At 43.1% G+C, this 20,580-nt stretch overlaps 2 protein-coding genes across 2 annotated transcripts; both read right to left on the bottom strand.

Moving 5' to 3' along the window:
- Positions 1-1,033: 1,033 nt before the first annotated feature.
- On the bottom strand, positions 1,034-2,503 carry GPR135 (G protein-coupled receptor 135). The gene is given in 3 exon segments (XM_068531405.1): positions 1,034-1,090; positions 1,092-1,273; positions 1,276-2,503. Coding segments are annotated over 3 exon segments (1,467 nt in total).
- A 5,371-nt stretch (positions 2,504-7,874) lies between these two features.
- L3HYPDH (trans-L-3-hydroxyproline dehydratase) lies at positions 7,875-20,551 on the bottom strand. The gene is made up of 5 exons (XM_068525541.1): positions 19,948-20,551; positions 16,753-16,922; positions 14,129-14,251; positions 13,902-14,039; positions 7,875-8,855 (listed from the first exon to the last, which is right to left on the bottom strand). The coding sequence occupies exons 1-5, from the start codon at positions 20,453-20,455 to the stop codon at positions 8,730-8,732; spliced, it is 1,065 nt and encodes a 354-aa protein (XP_068381642.1). The 5' UTR covers positions 20,456-20,551; the 3' UTR covers positions 7,875-8,729.
- Between the last annotated feature and the right edge of the window lie 29 nt (positions 20,552-20,580).

Below are 20,580 nucleotides of genomic sequence, written 5' to 3'. Positions count from 1 at the left end.
GTTAGATGAAAGCTACCTAGGATAGCCAAGCTTATTACTTTTATAGAGCTCTCATATATGTATATATGCATTACTCACAAAATTCAATCAACTTGACTTCAAATTACATTTTTGGCTGCATCCAAAACTCAAATTTACCTCAAATGCAAAGATTTTCTACTATGAAAATTATTTTTTAAGAATGTGAAAGCTTTCTGAGAGCGGCACCCCTAAATCATTAGAAACAAAAGGAGCAGGTTAGAGTAAGGTTTAAGTCTCAAAGCTTCCAAGGCACATAATTTTGGGTGTTAGATGGGGGACATTAATTTCTAAGTATAATCTTGAAATACTTTAAAAAATAGTCACATTTCTTTATGTTCATACTTCTCTTTGCCGCTCAAATGGTTGGATTTTATAGTAATAAACCACTTTTAGTAATAAACCATTTTTTCAAAATCCTAAAATGGTTTTAAATGGAATATGAATTTAAAATTTCCCACAAAGATTATGGGGGTGGGGATGGGGAGGAAATGCACCAAAGTGTGTAAGGATAAAAATTTTCGACTCCTAACCTAAGCACCCAAGGCATGTGTCGGAGGTGCAAGTTCTAGAAATCTGAAGTTCTTTCTGTTGAATGCTGGTGATTTAGAGGGGCCTTTGAGCAATTCTTAAGGTCTTCATTCTTTCCTCAAAGTCTATGTATATGAACCAGTTGCATTCAATGAATTTTTTTGTTTGTTTCACAGTGTGATTCCTGTAATATGAGCTTTTCAGTAATTGTGAATTTTATTTTTGTCATTTTTGGCACTTACAGTTCACAATGCTTGGTTGTGTGGTTAAACATCGTTTTAATTTTTGCACTTTACATTCCTTTCAGCACTTCTGAAGGAAAGGACATTGTCTTGTATGTTGTTTGGGGGAAGTGGTAAGCCTCCCCCTCTGTCTCTTTTCTAAATGTTTGGCTTTATGAAACACACGATTCTCCCCGGAATCCTGTATTGTTCATCGAAGCGGGTGAAGATTTGCCTTCACAAGCTGTGCATCCCAACCCTTCTTAGAGGCTGGTATCCCCGGCTTCAGATTTAGGCTGTTTAGCTGCTGCTGTCACACACAGGATCTGGTGGCCCCTCCGGGCAGAAAAGCACAACTGGATTTTTGCGAGCCCACGTGGCCACGTCCGCTCCCACCACGCTGGTCGGGTTGGAAGAGGACATCTTGCTGCAGGCCCCCAGGCCGTTGCTATAGCGGTTTCGAAGGGGATTGCGGCTTCTAGCCGGCAGAGCCGGGCCCTGGTTGGCAGGAAAACGTCCATGTTCCTAGTCCGGTAGCCCTCTTCCCGGTTGCGCCCTAGGAGCATCGAAATGTTTGGGTTGCGAATGGCATAGATGACAGGGTTGATGACCCCACTGGCCCAGGTCAGCCAGACGGCCACCACGTTGAGGAGCGAGGGAGCCTGCGTGGCTTGGGCCTGCCGGGCCGCGGTCAGCAGCACCAGGAAGCAGTAGGGCCCCCAGCAGCAGATGACGAAGACAAGCATGATGAGCACTGCGGTGGCCGTGCGCACGCCGCTGAAGAAGCGCAGCACGCGCGCGTAGGTGGTCAGGGGCCGCACGTGCAAGTCCGACAGGCGCACGGTCCTGCAGACGTGGTAGTGGCAGAAGCACATGAGCAGGAAGGGCAGCAGGTAGCAGGCCACCACCAACCCCACGCTGTAGGCCGCTCCCAGTTGCGCGGGGTCCGGGGACGTCCGGTACAGGTAGCCGTTGAAGCTCTGCGCCGCCGGGGACTCCCAGGTAGCACGGAGCAGCTCCCAGGGCAAGGAGAAGCCCAGCGCCGCCAGCCAGGCGCCGGCCAGCAGCTGCAGCGCGCGGCGGCGCCCGATCTTCTCCCGCGGCGGCCGCACGATGGCGCAGTAGCGGTCCAGTGAGATGAGGGCCACGCTGAGCGTGGACACGATGCCGAAGCACGAGCTGAAGAAGCGGCTGGCGGCGCAAAAGCCGCGCCAGGGCCCCGGGGCGGCGGCGGGCGCCGGGCCCTCGGGCGGCGTGAAGAGGTCCAGGAAGGCGGCTGGCAGGCAGAGCAGCGCCGTGAGCAGATCCGACAGAGACAGGGACAGGATGAACGCGTTGGTGACGGTGCGGAGCTGCCGGTGCTTCACGATCACCCCCATCACCGCGCAGTTGCCCAGGCTAGACAACAGGAAGATGAGCAGGAGGACGAGCGCCTGGGACGCCACCGCCGTCCCCTGAGATAGCAGCGGCGCCGCCGCGGGGCCCGGCGGTGGCCTCCCCGCCGCGCCGCGCCCGCCGCCAGCCGAGGCGCCAGTGCTGTCGCCCCCGCTCCCGCCTCTCTGGTTCCCCAGCGCCGCGGCAGACGCGGTGCTGAAGGAGAGCACGGCCGCCGCCGTCGCCGCAGAGGAAGTCCCGCCAGGCGTGCCGGCCGCGGAGGGGGCGCCGGGGTGTGGGCTGCCCGACAAGGCTGTGTTCACTGGCGGGCGCACCGGCGGCGGCGGCTGCTTCTCCATGGGGGCCCGCGGCGGCCGCGGGTCTGCTCATCCCGCACCGGGGGAGGCGGCCGCAAGCCCGAGGTGGCTTGGGGCTGGGGTCAGGGGCCTCTGCCGGGAGTTGCGCTCGGCCGCAGGGTTGACCGTCGCCCGGGACCCGCGGAGCCTTTGACCTGCGTTCCAGGCGTTGCCAAGGGAACCGCGTGTTTACGCAGGAGCGCGGGGTGGGACGCCGGCCGAGTACCCTCAGAAGAGCCGGTCCAGGACATCACCTCTCCCCGAGGTTATGCGGCCAGGGAGGTGGGCTTCAGAGAGTGCCAGGTCGACCTCCTCAGGGACCACTGCCCAGCCAGATCAGATAAAGCGGGACTGGTCCTCACACAGACGGCCAAATTCAACAAGGGTTCACTCTCAAGCTCTCTTGTTGGATACACATGTCCTACAGAGAGGCGGGGGGGACGGGGAGGGGGTTGCTTTGCTTCCTGTGGGTGTTTCTGGCATCTACAGGTAGGAAAGGAATCTAGAACCTGAAGTGGAAAACAATCTAAATTCGGAAATCTTAAACCTGAGGGAGCAGAAAAACTTAAACCAGGTGTTCTCAAACTTGAGCATGCAACAGAATCACCTAGGGCTTGTTAAAACACAGTTGACTGGGCCCAACCCCAGATGTTCAGATTCAGTAGATCTGGGGTCTTGTCCGAGAATTTGCATTTCTAACAAGTTGCTGGGTGGTGATGATATTGCTGGTCCAAGGACCACACTTTGAGAACCACTGATGTAGTAAGCTTATTAAAATGCACATTGGCTGGCTGACTCCCAGGAGTACTGAGGATGGGCCCATGAATCTAAACCCCAAAGGTGATTCTGATACAGGTGCTTTGAGGAGCTAGGATATGGATCCTGGAGGCAGGATGTCACCTTGTTTTCAAGGACCTGGACCTCAGGACCATTACTCTCTCACACGTGTCAGGGAAGAGGGGAGAGTCACTGGTTCCTTGCCCTGCTGGCAGCCTTCATCAGTTCTCTGGAATGTGGTATGTTTTGAGTTTAAGGTGCTGCCAGCCAAGCAGTCGCCACAGATGCAGCTCCAGGTATCTGGCGGGAAGATACAGGAACAGGAAGGGCCTGCCTGCCCAGGGAAGCTGCATCTCAAGTTTCTCGGCATGGCCTCTAATGAGGGAAAGTGTGATAAACCCTTAGGTTCTCTAAAGCAGTGGTCTGCAAAGTGTGGACCCTGGACCAGCAGCATGAGCATGACCTGGGAACTTGTTAGAAATGCAGATTCTCAGGCCGCACCCCAAATCTACTGAATCTGAAACTCTGGGGATGGAGCCCAGCCACGAGCCCTGCAAGTGATTCTGATGCTCGTTTGAGAAACACTGATCTCAAGAATGACTAGTATACTTTCAGGTCTTAGAATCAACAATATTAGTGTTTTGGGCACTTATTTTAGTGAGGAAAAATATCCGACTGGAAACTTACAGTATAAGTAAAGTTCATTTAAGGTGGTAACATAAGACTGGGTTTCTCGGTCTCAGCATTATTGACATTTTGAGCCAGATAATTCTTTGTTGTGGAGGCTATCCTAGGCACTGTAGGATGTTTAACAGTAACCCTAGCCTGTACCCACGAGATGGCAGTAGTGACAACTAAAAAATGTCTTCAGACATTGCCAAATATTCAGGGGGAGAGGGGAGCCAACCTCAGCTGAAAACCACTGAACTAAGCCAAAAATATATAACAGATTAGTTTATTTAGGTTTTCAGAAACAACAAATAAGGATCCTAGCCCAAAGACCTTACAGTTTTAGGCAAACACAAATATATTACAATGTCATAAATGTTGTTTAAAAATATAAGGACTGTAGGAAGAGAATCTGGCAACTGGGAGACCAGTTAAGAAAAGGCATTGTGGGACTTCCCTGGTGGCGCAGTGGTTGGGAGTCCGCCTGCCAATGCAGGGGACACGGGTTCGAGCCCTCGTCCGGGAGGATCCCACATGCTGTGGAGCAACTAAGCCCGTGTACCACAACTACTGAGCCTGTGCTCTGGAGCCCGCGAGCCACAGCTGCTGAGCCCACGTGTCACAACTGCTGAGGCCCGTGCACCTAGAGGCCGTGCTCTGCAACGAGAAGCCACCGCAACGAGAAGCCTGCGCACCACAACGAAGAGTGGCCCCCCTCCTCGCAGTTAGAGAAAGCCCACGTGCAGCGGTGAAGACCCAACGCAGCCAAAAATAGATGAATAAAAATAAATGAATAAATTGATTTGGAAAAAAAAAAAAAAAGGCATTGTAATAGCCCAGGGCAGAAATGAAAGAGTCTGAACTAAGGCATTTACAGTGAAGAAGGAGGCAGTATATGGATTAGAGACTTTGGATATAAACAATACATTGAGGGCACTGTCTCATTTAAGCAAAAGCAGAATTTACTGGAAGGATAGGGTGAGTTCAAAAGGATAGTCTAACAGCCAACCCCAAGAACAAGAGAAGTCAGGGCAGCTCTACAGGTAGAGATAGCAGAAAGGAACTGAGGGTGATCTCTTTAGGGCTCTATAGGAATAAGTCTGCTTCAACCATTTTTCAGACCTTATGTCATTTCTCTCAAGATCCCAGGTCTTAGAGGAGAGAGTCTGATTGGAGTACCCCTTGTCTGGCAGCCCCATCAACGCTATGTGCAGGGGATGGATGGTTTCCCAAAGGAAAAGGAGAGTTTTGTTGATAAAAGAAGGGGAAAGGAATGATGCCGGCCAAATCCACGGACATCCACCTCACAGCATCAACAGACAGGACAAAAGGGCATGAAAAAGGAGCCAAGGATAGATCCCAAGTTCCTGGCTCGAGGGACTGTGGTACCATTGATCAAGTTAGGGAATACGGGAGGAGGGGCACATTCTAGGGGCAGATGAATCTGGTTTGTCCACCAAGTAGTGAATCTGCAGTATGGCTCTGGAGCTTAGGATTTAGAGACTTGGGAGATGTCAGCCTCTCTACAAGACAGAAAAACGCGGGCATGAATATGATGACTTAGGAACAGAGTATTGAGTGAAGAGAGAAAGGAACCATGGGTGGAATGCTAGGGAGTAGCAAAAATTAAGAAGCAGGTAAAGGGAGAAAAGCTAAGCAGGTGAGTGATGTATTTAATGAGGCATATTTGGCCAACTGAGAAATCAGCCGTCTTGTGTTTCGGGGTGCTTTGTTTTACTTTTGCTTTTCAGAAAAGAGGAGAATGTAAGTTTCTCAGCCTCTTCTCAGAAAAGTTGCTGTGATGATGAGGTCAGCTCTATTCTTTACCTCCAGGTAGGGAGGTAGCAGGCTTCTTATGTATTTCAGAGCTAAGAGAAGTTTCCAGGTAGGGGAGGCTCACCTGTAAAGCCTGGGCCCAAATAGGGAATTAAAATCGATTGGTTAAAACTGCAGTGCTCCTACCAGCAGCAGCAGCAGCAGCTGGGAGCTTGTCAGAAATGCCCCACCCCACGCCTAGGAAATGAGAATCTGCATTCTAAGATCCCTGGGTAATTCACACCTACACTGAAGTATGAGAGGCATTGTCCTAAGGAGGGATGGTATGGAAATTGTGGAATCTGAGGGACGAAGAGGAGGGTTCCCCAACTCTTACAGAGTCTAGAGGATCTGGAGCAAAAAGGATTTGCAAGTGCATGGTGAAGAAGAGATGGACCTGGGCCCACACAACTGCAGCACCCGATGGGTACTAATGGGGCCTGAGTACTAACCTATGGTCTTGAGAACCTCAGTGGATGGCTCTGTGTCCGAGCTCTGCACCAAGGGAGTAGAGGTTGCTGCTCTAAAATGTACCACACTTGCCTGCAAGAAGCAAGAAGCAGCATCCACCATGGATCGCATAAACCCCTGGGTGACCGTTAAATCTGGCCGTTAGATCAAGCATAGTTTCCAATGAGTAATGAGGTCGAAAGCAGATTGCAATAGTTGAGTAGCAAGTGGAAGATGAGAAAATGTACCCAATGAGAAGAGAGTAAGGAATCTAGGAGCTTGACTGCAAAGGGAAGGAAATAGGGGCGACAGACAGCAGGCTGAAGAGGGAAGGTGGACAAGGGGTGGTTGTTTCATTTTGTTTATGATGATACTCGATAAGACCTTAGAGGAAGGAACCAGTGAGGGGAAGGAGGTTGCTTGCAAGAGGTTAGTGATGAGACAAGACCCTTAGCAAGGACGGGAAGGGATAGATGTGAGCAGTATTCAGAAGGTAGAATCAACAGGGCTTTGTGACTGATTAGACACTTGGAGGTGAGAGGAACAGCAGTTGATTTCCCTAGTGGTTTTGACTCTGCAGGAGACATGGTGAAATACAGAAGGAATGAATATTATTGCAAGGGCTTGGCTCTGGTTTGGATTAGAATTTAGGAAGATTTAGGTAGTATTTATTTTTCAATGTTCAAGAAACATACATTTTTGTTAAAGTATTATCATAGAACAAGTTCTGGCTGTCCTGTCTTAGAGGCAGAGGAAGTGTAGCAGGAAAATACTGGACTTGGGGTCAGAAGCCCTAGACTGACAGCCTTAAATGTGACCTGAGGGAGTTAGTTGACATTTCTGGCTTGCATTTCTCTCAAATTCATGAATGAGATAAAAGCAGTGGCATACCATGGGTGGGCGGAGGGAGTGCCGGCCTGGGTGCAGTTGATCAGGGGGTGCACTGTCTGTGGAGAATTTTGAAACAATAATAAAACTGACTAAATGTCAGTCCGCATTTTTGTTATCACCACGTGCTAACAATTCTAAAGAAAGTCAGTGATAAAATACTCCCCACCCGCGGTAGCCATAGAATAATAAATTTCACAGTGTACCTCGTTAGATCAGGGGAGTTGTGTGTGCACATTACAAAATGCTATAAACTTCTAAACAATGTATGTGTCTTTTTTTCTTCAAATTAATGTGACTTGTGAAATTTAGAGAGCAAATAGTGGTTCTATTTCTATTAAAATAAAGTACAGCAAATCTCCCTGATCTGTAGAAAATTTCTTGGTAATATTTAGTGTTATTTTTTGGAAGTAAGTGAATTTTTTACCACAGATTTTAAGAGATAATGAATGGAAAACAGTAGTTTTTGTGTATTTAATAGGGAAATCAAGAACATTAACTTTATAGCCTTCCTTTTGGTCAGGTAATTCAATCAGAGACCTAATAACTGGGTCTACACAGACTTGCTGGATGACACAGCCAGTTGAAATGAATTAATTACTTCATTGTATGCTCAAAAAAAGAAATACTATTACTTACCTCAAAAAAGAGTCTACTGATTCAAGGCTGACAGAGTTCAGAGCACAAATTAAGGTCAAAACAATGAATCTAAAATAAACTGAGAAAATACCCCCCACCCACCAGAAAAAAAAGTCTACTGAATATTGAGAAAATCACATGGTGAATAATTTTTAATACTTCATTTTATAATGACTGATAATGATCAAATTTTATTTTCTAACAGGTTCACAATTAACTAGCAAGAATGCCAATAGTTAACATTTCCTTCATGTTTTAAATTACCTGGCATGTAGTTGGTAGAGTATGAGACTTGCCCCGCTGTAGGGATTTATTGATTGACTCCTACTGTGTACCTATACTTCAGTAATGCAATAAACAACCCCTTTTATAAGAGCCTTAAAGATATATCAAAAGCCTGTTTCTTGATCATCTCTCACGAGTTTACGGGTATAGGAGCTGGGCTCTGCAGCACAGAGGACATCCCTGCAGCAGCTACAACAACTCTCACCCAAAGAAGCTGACCACCCCATTCCTTCCCAGTTTATGACTGCTAAGTGTTGAGGACTTTATAATAAGCTGTCTCCCTTGCATGCTGCTTAGAGAGAGGGCATTATTTTACTCAAAAACTGGAAGACGAAAATAATGAACTTGTAAGACTCATTGCTGTGAGGGCTACAATTGAAGCTATTATTCAAAGAGCATTTAAAACAGAATATTATAGTAATTACCACAGAGGAATATTTAAAAGTAACAAGAACTAAGGTTTTAATTTTACCTGATATGTTAATAATTAGAAAAGTATTCTGCATTTTGTATTCTATAAGCAATATTTATACCAATACACATGTATAAATATGAGGAATAATGACTTTATATTTAACCACAGTGTATTATTTTAAGAAGAATGTTAGTTGGCTTACATGTACAATTTGGATACAGTTTTCCACGTAATTCAGAGAAAAATTACTTATGATAACAATTTAAAGAAAGCCCTTAAAAGTCATATAAGTCATTTGAGAAGAAATCCATCCCTCAGTGGGTCATCATCTTCTACTATAAAGCTTGCTGTACCTGTGTAATGGGCTTGTCCAGATACTTCCACTATAACAGCTTTAAAATCACCACATTTTACTTCCTGAAAAAAGAAGGTGAAAGGAGAATATCAAGATACTGCCCTCATAGTTTATCTAGCCTAAAAGTTGTATTCTCAATTTTTATCATTTTAAAGAGAACCCAAGAGCTAATCATATAGGCAATGGGAGGTTTTTAAGGTAAGTGACTGGATTTGTGTTTTTGATTTAGTTTAGCTGTAAAGTGGGGAACAAATTGGAGAGGAGAGAGACTAGAAACCCAGCAATCTGTTAAGACGTAACCTTAATTCATCAATTAAATCTAGAGACAGGAGGGCAGTTTTCAGAGAATGGAGAACAAAATATAGAGATACTTTGGAGGCAGAATTGATAGACCTGGGGACTGATGTACGTAGGAGGTGAGGAATAGAGATGAGTTAAATATGACCATATTTCTAGCTTGGAAGTGAAGCTGGCGCCACCATTAACTGAGATGGGGAATGAGACAGGAAGAACACATTTAGGAAGGAAGAACTTGTAAACAAGTTGAGTTTGCGATATCTCTAGGACAATCATCTTGAGATGAGTTTAGTGGACAGTGTCACACTCAGGAGAGAGGCACAGGTATGCATGGTAGGGATGAAGCTTTGGGAGTCATCATTAGTGGGTGGTTGAGAGTTGAGTTCACTCTCACGTGGGTGAAACTGCCCATCTGCATCAAACGTTTGCCTAAGAGCAAGAAAATATGGTGGTTAACAGTACAGGCTCTGCTCAGAGGGACCCACATGCATAGCCTGGCTCTGTTACCTGTCTGTTTGACCTCTGGCAAGTTATCTAAACTCTAATTCTCCATTTTATCACTTGTGAAAAAAGGATGATAACATCACTGACCTCAGAGGATTCTTGGGAGAATTAAAAGAGACGGTATATGTGAAGTGCTTAGCTTGGAAACTGACACATAGTGAAGCACCCAATAAATGTTGTCAATTATTATTTTGTCTTGAGTCTCAGACTTGAAGATAACGTATTCCAAGTTTTTGCATATAACATAAATGGTTTGGTATCCCATAAGTTCAGCGTATTATATACAAATCCCTAACTTAAAGCAAATTCCATATTCAGAAAAGAACAAACTTTAAAAACAGCTACATTAGGATATAAAAGTCTTTATTAGGATAAGTTATCTGCTATATTAAAGGACTCTTTGTGAGTAGATTCATTTATTAGATGCAATTTAATCATACTACAGTAGATTTTACTTACTACTATGAGTAAGTTCATTAATTAGCTGTTAGCTCACTTATAATTTGATTCCGTTACAAAAATAATACTTTCCACAACTTTTCAGGACTTTCACATCTTATTATATAAAATGGAACATTCCTATAGAATAAAAACAAAAAAAATCCAAACCCTAATTTAATGGTTCTCAAACATTTTGGTCTCAGGATCCCTTTATACCCTAAGATTTGAGGACCTCACCCACCATTACCCTGATACCAAAACCAGACAAAGACACTTAAAAAAGAAAATTACAGGCCAATATCTTTGATGAATATAGATGCAAAAATCCTCAACAAAATATTAGCAAACCAAATCCAAGAATACATAAAAAGGATCATACACCATGATCAAGCTGGATTTATACCAGGGTCACAAGGATGGTTCAACATATACAAATTGATCAATGTGATATACTACATTAACAAAAGGAAAGACAAAAACCACATAATCATCTCAACAGATGCAGAAAAAGCATTCAACAAAATTCAACATCCATTCATGATTAAAAACTCTCATCAAAGTGGGTATAGCAAGAACATATCTCAACATAATAAGGGCCATTTATGACAAACCCACAGCTAGTATAATACTCAATGGTGACAAGCTGAAAGCCTTCCCACTAAATTCAGGAACTAGACAAGGATGCCCACTTTCACCACTTCTATTTAACCTAGTATTGGAAATCCTAGCCATAGCAATCAGACAAGAAAAAGAAATAAAAGTTATCCATATTGGAAAGGAAGAGGTAAAACTGTCACTATTTGCAGATGACATGATACTCTATATAGTGAACCCTAAAGTCTCCACTCTAAAACTATTAGAACTAATAAATAAATTCACCAAGGTTGCAGGATACAAGATTAATATACAAAAATCGGTCACGTTTCCATACACCAATAATGAAATATCAGAAAGTAAAAAACAATCCCATTTAAAATCAGGTCAAAAAAATAATACCTAGGAATAAACTTAACCAAGGAGGTGAAAGACCTATATGCTGAAAACTATAAAACACTGATGAAGGAAACTGAAGATGATTTAAACAAATGAAAAGATATTCCATGCTCTTGGATTGGAAGAAATAATATTATTAAAATGGCCATACTACCCAAAGCAATCTACAGATTTAATGCAACCTCTATCAAAATACCCAGGCCATTTTTCACAGAACCAGAACAAAGAATCCTAAAATATATATGGAACCATAAAAGCCCCCAAATTGCCAAAGCAATCCTGAGAAAAAAGAATGAAGCTGGAGGTATAACCCTCCCAGACTTTGGATTATACTACAAAGCTATAGTAATCAAAACAGCATGGTATTGGTGCAAAAACAGACAAATAAATCAATGGAACAGAATAGAGAGCCCAGAAACAAAGCCACGCACCTATAGTCAATACACGACAAAGGAGGCAAGAATATACAATGGAGAAACGACAGTCTCTTCAATAAGTAGTGCTGTGAAATCTGGAAGAAGAGAACATAGGCACTCTTTGACATAAGTAGTAGCAATATTTTCTTGGATCTGTCTTCTAAGGCAAAAGAAATAAAAGCAAAAATAAACAAATGGGGCCTAATTAAACTTAGTCTTTTGCACAGCAAAGGAAACCATCAATAAAACAAATAGACAACCTATGGAATGGGAGAAAATACTTGCAAATGATGTGACCAACAAGGGCTTAATTTCCAAAATGTACAAATAGCTCATACAATTCAATATCAAGAAAACCAAACAATCCAATCAAAAAATGGGCAGAAGGGACTTCCCTGGTCATCCAGTGGTTAAGACTTTGCTTTCCAATGCAGGGGGTGTGGGTTTGATCCCTGGTTGGGGAGCTAAGATCCCACATGCCTCAGGGCCAAAAAACCAAAACATAAAACAGAAGCAATATTGTTACAAACTCAATAAAGACTTAAAAAATGATCCACATCAAAAAATCTTTAAAAAAAAATGGGCAGAAGACTTGAATAGACATTTTTCCAAAGAAGACATACAAATGGCTAACAGGCACATGAAATTGTTAGAGAATTGCAAATCTAAACCACAATGAGGTACCACCTCACACCAATCAAAATGGCTATCATCAAAAAGTCTACAAATAACAAATGTTGGTGAGGATGTGGAGAAAAGGGAACCCTCCTATACTGTTGGTAGGTATGTAAATTGGTGCAGCCACTATGGAAGACAATATGGAGGTTCCTCAAAAAATTAAAAATAGAACTACCATATGATCCAGCAATTCTACTTCTGGGTATATATCTGGAAAAAATGAAAACACTAGTGCAAAAACATGCATGCACCCCAATGTTCATAGCAGCACTATTTTTACAAGAGCCAAGATGGGAAAGCAACCCAAGTGTCCATCAACAGATGATTGGATTAAAAATATGTGGTACACACACACACACACACGCACACACAATGGAATATTACTCCGCCATAAAAAACAGTGAAATAATGCCATTATTATGGATGCCATTATTATTATTAACGTGGATGGAGAGAATATCGTGCTTAGTGAAAGTCAGAGAAACACAAATACTATATGATATCACTTATTTGTAGAATCTAAAAAATAATACAAATAAATGTATATGCGAAACAGAAACATACTCACAGATATAGAAAACAAACTTGTGCTTACCAAGGGGAAAGGAAAGAGGGTAGGGACAAATTAGGGGTATGGGATTAACAGATACAAACTACTACCTATAAAATAGATAAGCAACAAGGATATACTATATAGCACAGGGAATTATACCCAACATCTCATAATAACCTACCATGGAATATAATCTGCAAAAATACTGAATCACTATGTTGTATACCTGAAACTAACACAATATTGTAAATCAACTATACTTCAATTTAAAAAGATTTTAGGACCTCAAAGAGTTTTTGTTTATTTCAGTTATATCAATTAATATCTGCTATATTGGGAATTAAAGATATTTGTTAAGAACCTGCTGTATAAAAATAGTAAATAGGGCTTCCCTGGTGGCGCAGTGGTTGAGAATCTGCCTGCCAATGCAGGGCACACGGGTTCGAGCCCTGGTCTGGGAAGATCCTACATGCCGCGGAGCAACTGGGCCCGTGAGCCACAATTACTGAGCCTGCGCGCCTGGAGCCTGTGCTCCGCAACAAGAGAGGCCGCGATAGTGAGAGGCCCGCGCACCGCGATGAAGAGTGGCCCCCGCTTGCCACAACTAGAAGAAAGCCCTCGCACAGAAATGAAGACCCAACACAGCCATAAATAAATAAATAAATAAATAAAAATTTTAAAAAAAGTAAATAAAATTCTAAAATTCAAAAAAAAATTTGTTCATTAATGCATTTAAAAATAATAAACCGATTACATTTTGTCATAAACAACAAATTTTTGTGAAAATAACTGTATCTGCCAAAACAAAAAAAAATTAATGAGAAATATGGCATTTTTTACATTTTTGCAAATCTCTTTAATGTCTGGCTTAACAAAAGGCAGCTAGATTCTCGTATTTGTTTCTGAATTCAATCAGTTGGGATATCACCCATCATGTAGCTCCTGGAGAACTCCACTGTACATTTGTGAGAGAATGAAAGTGAAAAGGAAGCAACATCTCAGTATTATTATGAATATAACTTTGACTTTGTGGACCCATGGATAGGACCCCAAGGTCCTTTCCACACTTTGAAAACCAATATCCTAGCTGAACAGAAGTTTTTTAAGGCCTGTCTTAAAATTCTCTTCTAAGAGCTAAGTGAAGAAACTTATCTAACACCCAACTTAGGTCTCCACAGTCTCAAAAGTAACATGCTTACAAATGAGAAGCTAAGGGTGCCACTCACCCTCACAGCCTTCCCTGTGAATACTGAGCCGGTTGCACTGCTTTTAAAGGCTCTGGTCTGGTTCAGTTCTAGAAGCCCTTTGTGATACTGTAGGGCAATTCGGGCTGTCACTCCTGAGCCGGTAGGACTTCTGTCAACCTGTTGCAGAATAAATGAAGATGAGAGTGCTCACAGTGTTCCAGTTCCATATTACCTGGCTGTGTGCCTAAAAATTCCAGTTTTAATACCTGTTCATCTGCAAACACACAGATGTTGGTGGTTGGTTCCTCGCTATAAGCATCTTTTCCATCTGTTAATATAGTTCCATATAGAAAGGCAAGGTCTTCGCTGTCCGGATGATTAATTTTAAACTGTAAATAAAATAATTATCAACCACACATAAAATAAACATTTTCATTCAAACTTATCTTTTAAATAACATATATGGGGTATTCTTAGACACAATTTTTCCATCTTTATCATTTAAAAAGTATTTTTTGGGTCACAGCACTAAATATTAGAAATTACATCTTTCTCTAGATGAATAAAGATAGTTTTGTTGGAAGTTATGATTCTTATACTTTGAGCCCTTTCTAAGGAAGTTGGCCTGCACATAGCCTCTACTAAAGGAACAGTCCTATTTTATACACATACCTCCCAAAACACATATTCTTTGAAGCACTGACCCCAGCATTGACCCTAGGATGGTCAATTCACAGGCCAGCCATGGCTGCTCAAGCAGGAGGAGCTAAGGCAATCCTACTCTCACCCTCAGGAACTTGAAGGGGATAATGTAGAAAACTCAAGCAATGAGTATCTAGAGCTGAAATTAATACTGATAGATACAAGGACTGTCAGAGGCCATGAGCAAGCAAAATGTATAAGGATGCAGAAGCTGTTAGGTAAGAGAAACAACTGGATGGGTAAAAAAAGACTTATAAAGGATGAAGTCAGTATCATAAAAAGCAGCAGGTACACACAGAGAGAAGCAGGCACTGGCAGGGTAGCTAGGTCACGTCAGTGGTAAAGCTTGGTCAGGTCCAAATGTGCAATGCTTCCTGGACTTGGGAGGTCTGGTTGTTTAACTACTGGATTCCTGTAATGCCTGGTAGCTTGGCTGAGATTACTATAACCTTACTTCCATTGTATCCTTACAGTTAATATCTTCCACTACCACTTACCTGTCATTTAAAGCAGCTGAAGCGATCTGGATTCTTAAAATCCAAAGAGTCCATCTATAACCCAGTTAAAGAGGCCCGTATATTGGATCTTTGTTCTCTGACCTCTTAAAGCCCCTATGCCCCACCTCCACAATAGCACCAGTACATCACACTGCCCACAGGGATGCTTCCCCCACTAGACTGAGCTCCTTGAAGGTCGTGGGGTTTGTTCTTCCTCTGGGTCTCCAGCATCTAGCATGGTGTCCAACATACAATAAGCCCTTGGTAAATGTTTGCTAAAAGGACAAAGATGAATTTATTTTATATTTACTTTAGCTCCCTCCCCCTGGCAAATGGCCTTTGCCTAAATCTGCATTTGCAGTATGAATAATCAGCAATTCACAAAGTAGTCCTACTGCCTGCTTCATCACTGACAGAACTACTCATATTTTTTTCAGAATCCTTCCTCCCTCAAAGTCCACCCCTTGCCACCTTGGTGAGAAGTTCTAGCTTTGAGAACTTCAAAATCACTCCTTTTATTAAGAAAACGATGCCTTTTTCTCTTGATTTTATTAAAAATAAGGTAAAATTATTTTGTGTCAAATTGTTAACTCAAACTATTAGCTGTCTGCTTACTAGAACAGAAAATGGATATAAATTCAGAGTTTCAGAAGTTACTATGATAAAATAATTCTACCTATTGGTATTGACAGTCCTAGAAAAATGATAATTTAGAACAGGGATATGGTATATATTCATTTTGTTATTTAAGTTATAAAGTTATAAGTTATCGTGTTAAAATAAAGCCTCAGATATGTTAAATAGGCCCATAAATAATTAGAAGTATATTAGATTCTATCTTTCCTAAGTTATTTTTTACTTAGAATGATAAATTCTCATACACTAAAACATTTAAATGTGTATATGAGTTTTATATATAGATCCCAATTAGGTAAAATTGAGTTTTATATATAGGTCCCAATTAGGTAAAAAGGCACACTTGTGCTAGAAAGGAAAGAATATTCTGGAATTATTTATTATCTAAACTGATTTTATAACAATAGTTTTCCCAAGCCACACTAGAGTTACTTGAGTGGTTATTTAAGTAACTTCTTAGCAATATAGGAAAAATTCACTAACTAGGAATTAACGTTCTCTGTGCAATAAGAGAAAGTCTGATCAGATTTAATGAAATCTATTTTGTAAGCTATATTTTACATTCATTATTTTCAAGTTTTGCAGAATGACCACATACATCAAAGCATTTCAAATTAGTGGAATATTATATAATACATTTTCTATGTTTAAGTAACCACAAATTATATTATTATTATGTATTATTAAAGTTAGTAATAGTTATCATTTATTGAACATTTACTATGGCTAGGCACTATTCTAAGTCCTTTACACATATTGACTTATTCTTACAACTCCCTATGAAGCAGGTATTTCATAATTTCCATTTACAGCTAGGAAAACTGAGGCACATGGAAGTTACGTAACTTGTTCAAGGTTATAAAAGCTACAAGTAGCAAAACTACAACTCTCAGGTAGTCTTGCTCTAGAGTCTAAGATTATAACCAGTACCCTATTCTTAGTACTACTGATAATTTGAACTCAGAGACATTTAATTTTCTGTATAGACATGTCATTTATATTCCCTCCATGTCACAGAGGAGGGTATCTGCTATGATAGCAGCATCTGTACTGACCTGAGCTTTCACTGCTTCTGTCACAGCACTTGCTGCATCCATGAGGTCCCTTGTCTTTGTGGAACAAACATCAAGTCCTAACTTTTCAGCACTAACAAACGCATAAAACGCGCCACCATATGCAATGTCCACCATCACCTTTCCACGACCGGGAACATCCACTAGGAGATCTAAAAAAGATATGTTTGAAAATAAGTTTGTTTTAGTATTTCAGCAATAAAATTCACAGCATTTTAAATATATGTGTATTTCTGGGGTTTGGGATGGGGGTATTTTTTCCTATCATAAAAAGGAATGGAGCAAAAATCCATTTTCAAAATGAGTATGCATCACGTAATTAATAATAGACCTTTAGCTCAGTACATCTTTCTATTTTTAAGTTAATGAGGTTTGCATAAGTTTTAGAACATGGGGACTTCCCTGGTGGCACAGAGGTTAAGAATCTGCCTGCCAAGGCAGGGGACATGGGTTCGTGCCCCAGTCCGGGAAGATCCCACATGCCACGGAGCAACTAAGCCCGTGCGCCACAACTACTGAGCCTGCTCACCTAGAGCCCGTGCTCCGTAACAAGAGAAGCCACCGCAATGAGAAGCCTGCACACCAAAACGAAGAGTAGCCCCTGCTTGCCGCAACCAGAGAAAGCACGTGCGCAGCAACAAAGACCCAATGCAGCCAAAAATAAATAAATAAATAATTTAGAACATGAATGCCATGTTTTTCCTAAATCATACGTACATATTTTGTTAACTATTCTGAAGATCTTTTCTACAAAACATCATAGAGGCAGAGAGAGAGGAAATTCTGGTCCATGAATGTGTGAAAACTATGAAGGAAAATGTAGATGCCTCTCATGCAGATATCAGAAAAGGGGCCAGCCCGTGTAAGGATGAGGGCAGAGAGGGGTCTCAAATTCAGAAATTAAGTTGTGAAAAATAAAATAGTTCTTGTAGTCCTGAGTTTGCACAGTGAGTCATACAAAGATACCAGGGGGCTACCAGTTAGAGTAGAACCACAGGACCCTTTTAACACATGATGTGTCAAAACAGAGCAAGTTTATAATCAAAAGAATAAAACACACCTGTGCAACTTAAGAGCAAAAGTGAATCAAAAATGTCTTTATCTTGATGCTGATGCAACATGAAAAGCAGGTTTAATGAAAGGAGACTCAGGAAATAGATGGAAATGTGGGACTGCCAGAATGGGGAAAGCTAAGTGTGGCTTTCAAGTCCTCATGCGTAAAATGGAATTGCTGTTTCCCTCCTAAAGGGACTGTTTTGAGAATTCCATGTGATAATGTGTGGGGAACGGTGGGCACAGATTAGGAATACAATAAATGTTAATATTAAAGCCAAAAGTTTAACTTCCAACTGGAATAGGGCTCTTAAGAGGACAGATATTTACATTTGCCAATCAGCATATTCTTCTCTGAATTTCATTTATTTACACAACAAATATTCATTGACTGGGTACTGTTCTAGCACTTAAATACAGTGAATAAAACTAAACAGTCTTCATTTTAGCTGGGTGGAGTGGAGATGAACTCAGCAATCCTGAGGTAGGGACTGTTGTCATCCTCATTTTATAGATGACATTGAGGCATGGAATCCCTTCCACAAGGTCACAGAGATGGGGAGGGGCAGAGCCGTGATCTTGGACACTATCCATCTGCCTTTTATGCAATTTTCAAAGTAGAGAATTTAAGGATTTCGTTTTCTTAATGGCTCAAAGTGACCATTAATGCCCACTGATTATATTATGGTCACACAGTGATGTTTTCAGGAACTACTGTGCTCGTGGGGTTGGCTGCCCCTGCCCTAACCAACCCCAAACTATGATGTACATTGTTGGTGATCCTGCTGCCAGCTGTCATTTCCCACAAAATCTAGAGTGCTTCTAATCTGCTGCTGGGGTGGCCTAAGGGGAAATCAGGTAGCCAAGCTAGTTAACTGCTGAGGTTTTTAAAGATGCAATCCTAACATAAATTCCTGTCTCCCTCAAGTTCCCTCCCAATCCGGACGTGACACCATTCTTTCCGGGAAAGTGGCATCAGTCTGCCCAGTGGCATTCTTTAGCAACTTGTGTGTTTCAGCTGCCTGAGGTATTCTAAGACTCTTAAACACCTGGGCTATTACTGCATCATTCATAACATTTATAATCAGGCTAAACTGGAACCCAAATCCACGAGGAGGATCAAGATCAAATTAACAGAATGATTGGCACGGCTTGAAGACTTTGAAGAAAAGGAGTGATTAACCCTATTGCTGGATTGACTAAATTAGCTCCCAGCTCACTTCCAGTCAGACTACTAAAGCATCCTGATAGAATTCAGCCTCCGCTGATAGAATTTGTAGCAATCTCCCTCTTTGCAAGGATGAATAGTTACAGACACTGTTTTACATGACATACAGGCTCTGTACTAGAGAACCCACCAAAGCTTTTTAAAGGCTCTGCACACCTAGAGAACTATAACTAGCAACCCTATATATTCTGCAGTCTTTCTATATCTAGGAAGATTTTTTTTTTAACTCTAATACCTTGCATACTCTCATTAAATCCTCAAGAAAAACCTCAATGAGATAACAAATTAAGATACAATGGACACGGAGGGCGTCAGTAGTTTGACTAAGTTTCCATAGCTGTAAGGGGGTGTCAGGATTTGGACCCAGGCAATGTCTGTACCTGTTCTTAAAGAATTAGACCAGTAACATCTGTATCTTCTCGAAAATACTTAATTCTTCCCCCAAGAAGTGGGGAAGGCAATTTTTACAGATGACTTTTAGTAACGTGTTTACTAATAATGTGTCCAGCAATCATATTCTGAGCCAGCCTGGAGCTCCGGTTCTTTGCACTTTCCTTGACCCTAGTGGACCTTGCCTTATCCAACTGTGAAATCTCTAGGAATGCCTGACGAGTAGAGAACGAGGCGCTGAGTAAGGGAAACACGGAATTCTGTACCCCTCAAGACTCTCCCCAAACCACAGACAGATAGATCTGCGGGATAATCAAATTGCACACACTGAACAAATTCGCAAGGGCAAGGTGCTGCCACACACTTGCAGTTATTTAGAATTACGTTTTTACTGATTGTAAAGGCTTTGTGGGGTGGGTTAGTTGCGCTGCGTGGGTTCCAGCCCAGAGGGACAGTGTAATTAGTTGGGTCCTGGGCTGCAGGGCCGGAAGGGTCCCGCCGGTTACCTGTGGCCAGCGCGAAGGCCGGGACGCTGTGGAAGCGCACCGGGCCGCCACTGCGGCCGCCCTCGCACTCCACGAAGGCGGCCACCAGGCCGCACGGGCAGTGGATGTTGACCAGGGCCTCGCGGGCGCCGGCGGGGGGCGCTGGCACCAGCCCGAAGTCGAGCGCGAACCGGCCCAGAGCCAGCACCGCGTGGCCGCACATGGAACTGTAGCCCTCGTTGTGCAGGAACAGGACGCCCAGGTGCGCGTCAGGCAGCTCGCTCGGCACCAGCACAGCCCCGTACATGTCCCGGTGCCCCCGGGGCTCGAACATGAGCCGTCGCCGCACGTGGTCGAGGTGCTGGCGCATGTAGCGCCGCTTGGCCAGCAGCGTGGGGCCGACCACCTCCGGACACCCCACCAGCACGATGCGCAGGGGCTCGCCGCCCGTGTGCATGTCCACCACCGACAGAGCCGGCGTCCTCGGGTCGTGCGGAGGCAGCCGGGGCACAGCCGGCGGGCTCGCCATCGTCTGCGTCCAGATGGGAATCGACCACCGCACGGCCGCTAGCGCTTCCAGCCGCCTGTCGACCCGCCTCCTCCGCGCCAGAGGGCCAGGCCGCAGCGCCAGCTCAAGGGCGGGGCCTTCGAGCC

This window comes from Eschrichtius robustus, chromosome 1 (genome assembly GCF_028021215.1).
Source record: "Eschrichtius robustus isolate mEscRob2 chromosome 1, mEscRob2.pri, whole genome shotgun sequence".
Taxonomy (NCBI): domain Eukaryota; kingdom Metazoa; phylum Chordata; class Mammalia; order Artiodactyla; family Eschrichtiidae; genus Eschrichtius; species Eschrichtius robustus.
The sequence above is the reverse complement of the archived record's forward strand: the minus strand, read 5'-3'. Positions and strand labels throughout refer to the sequence as shown.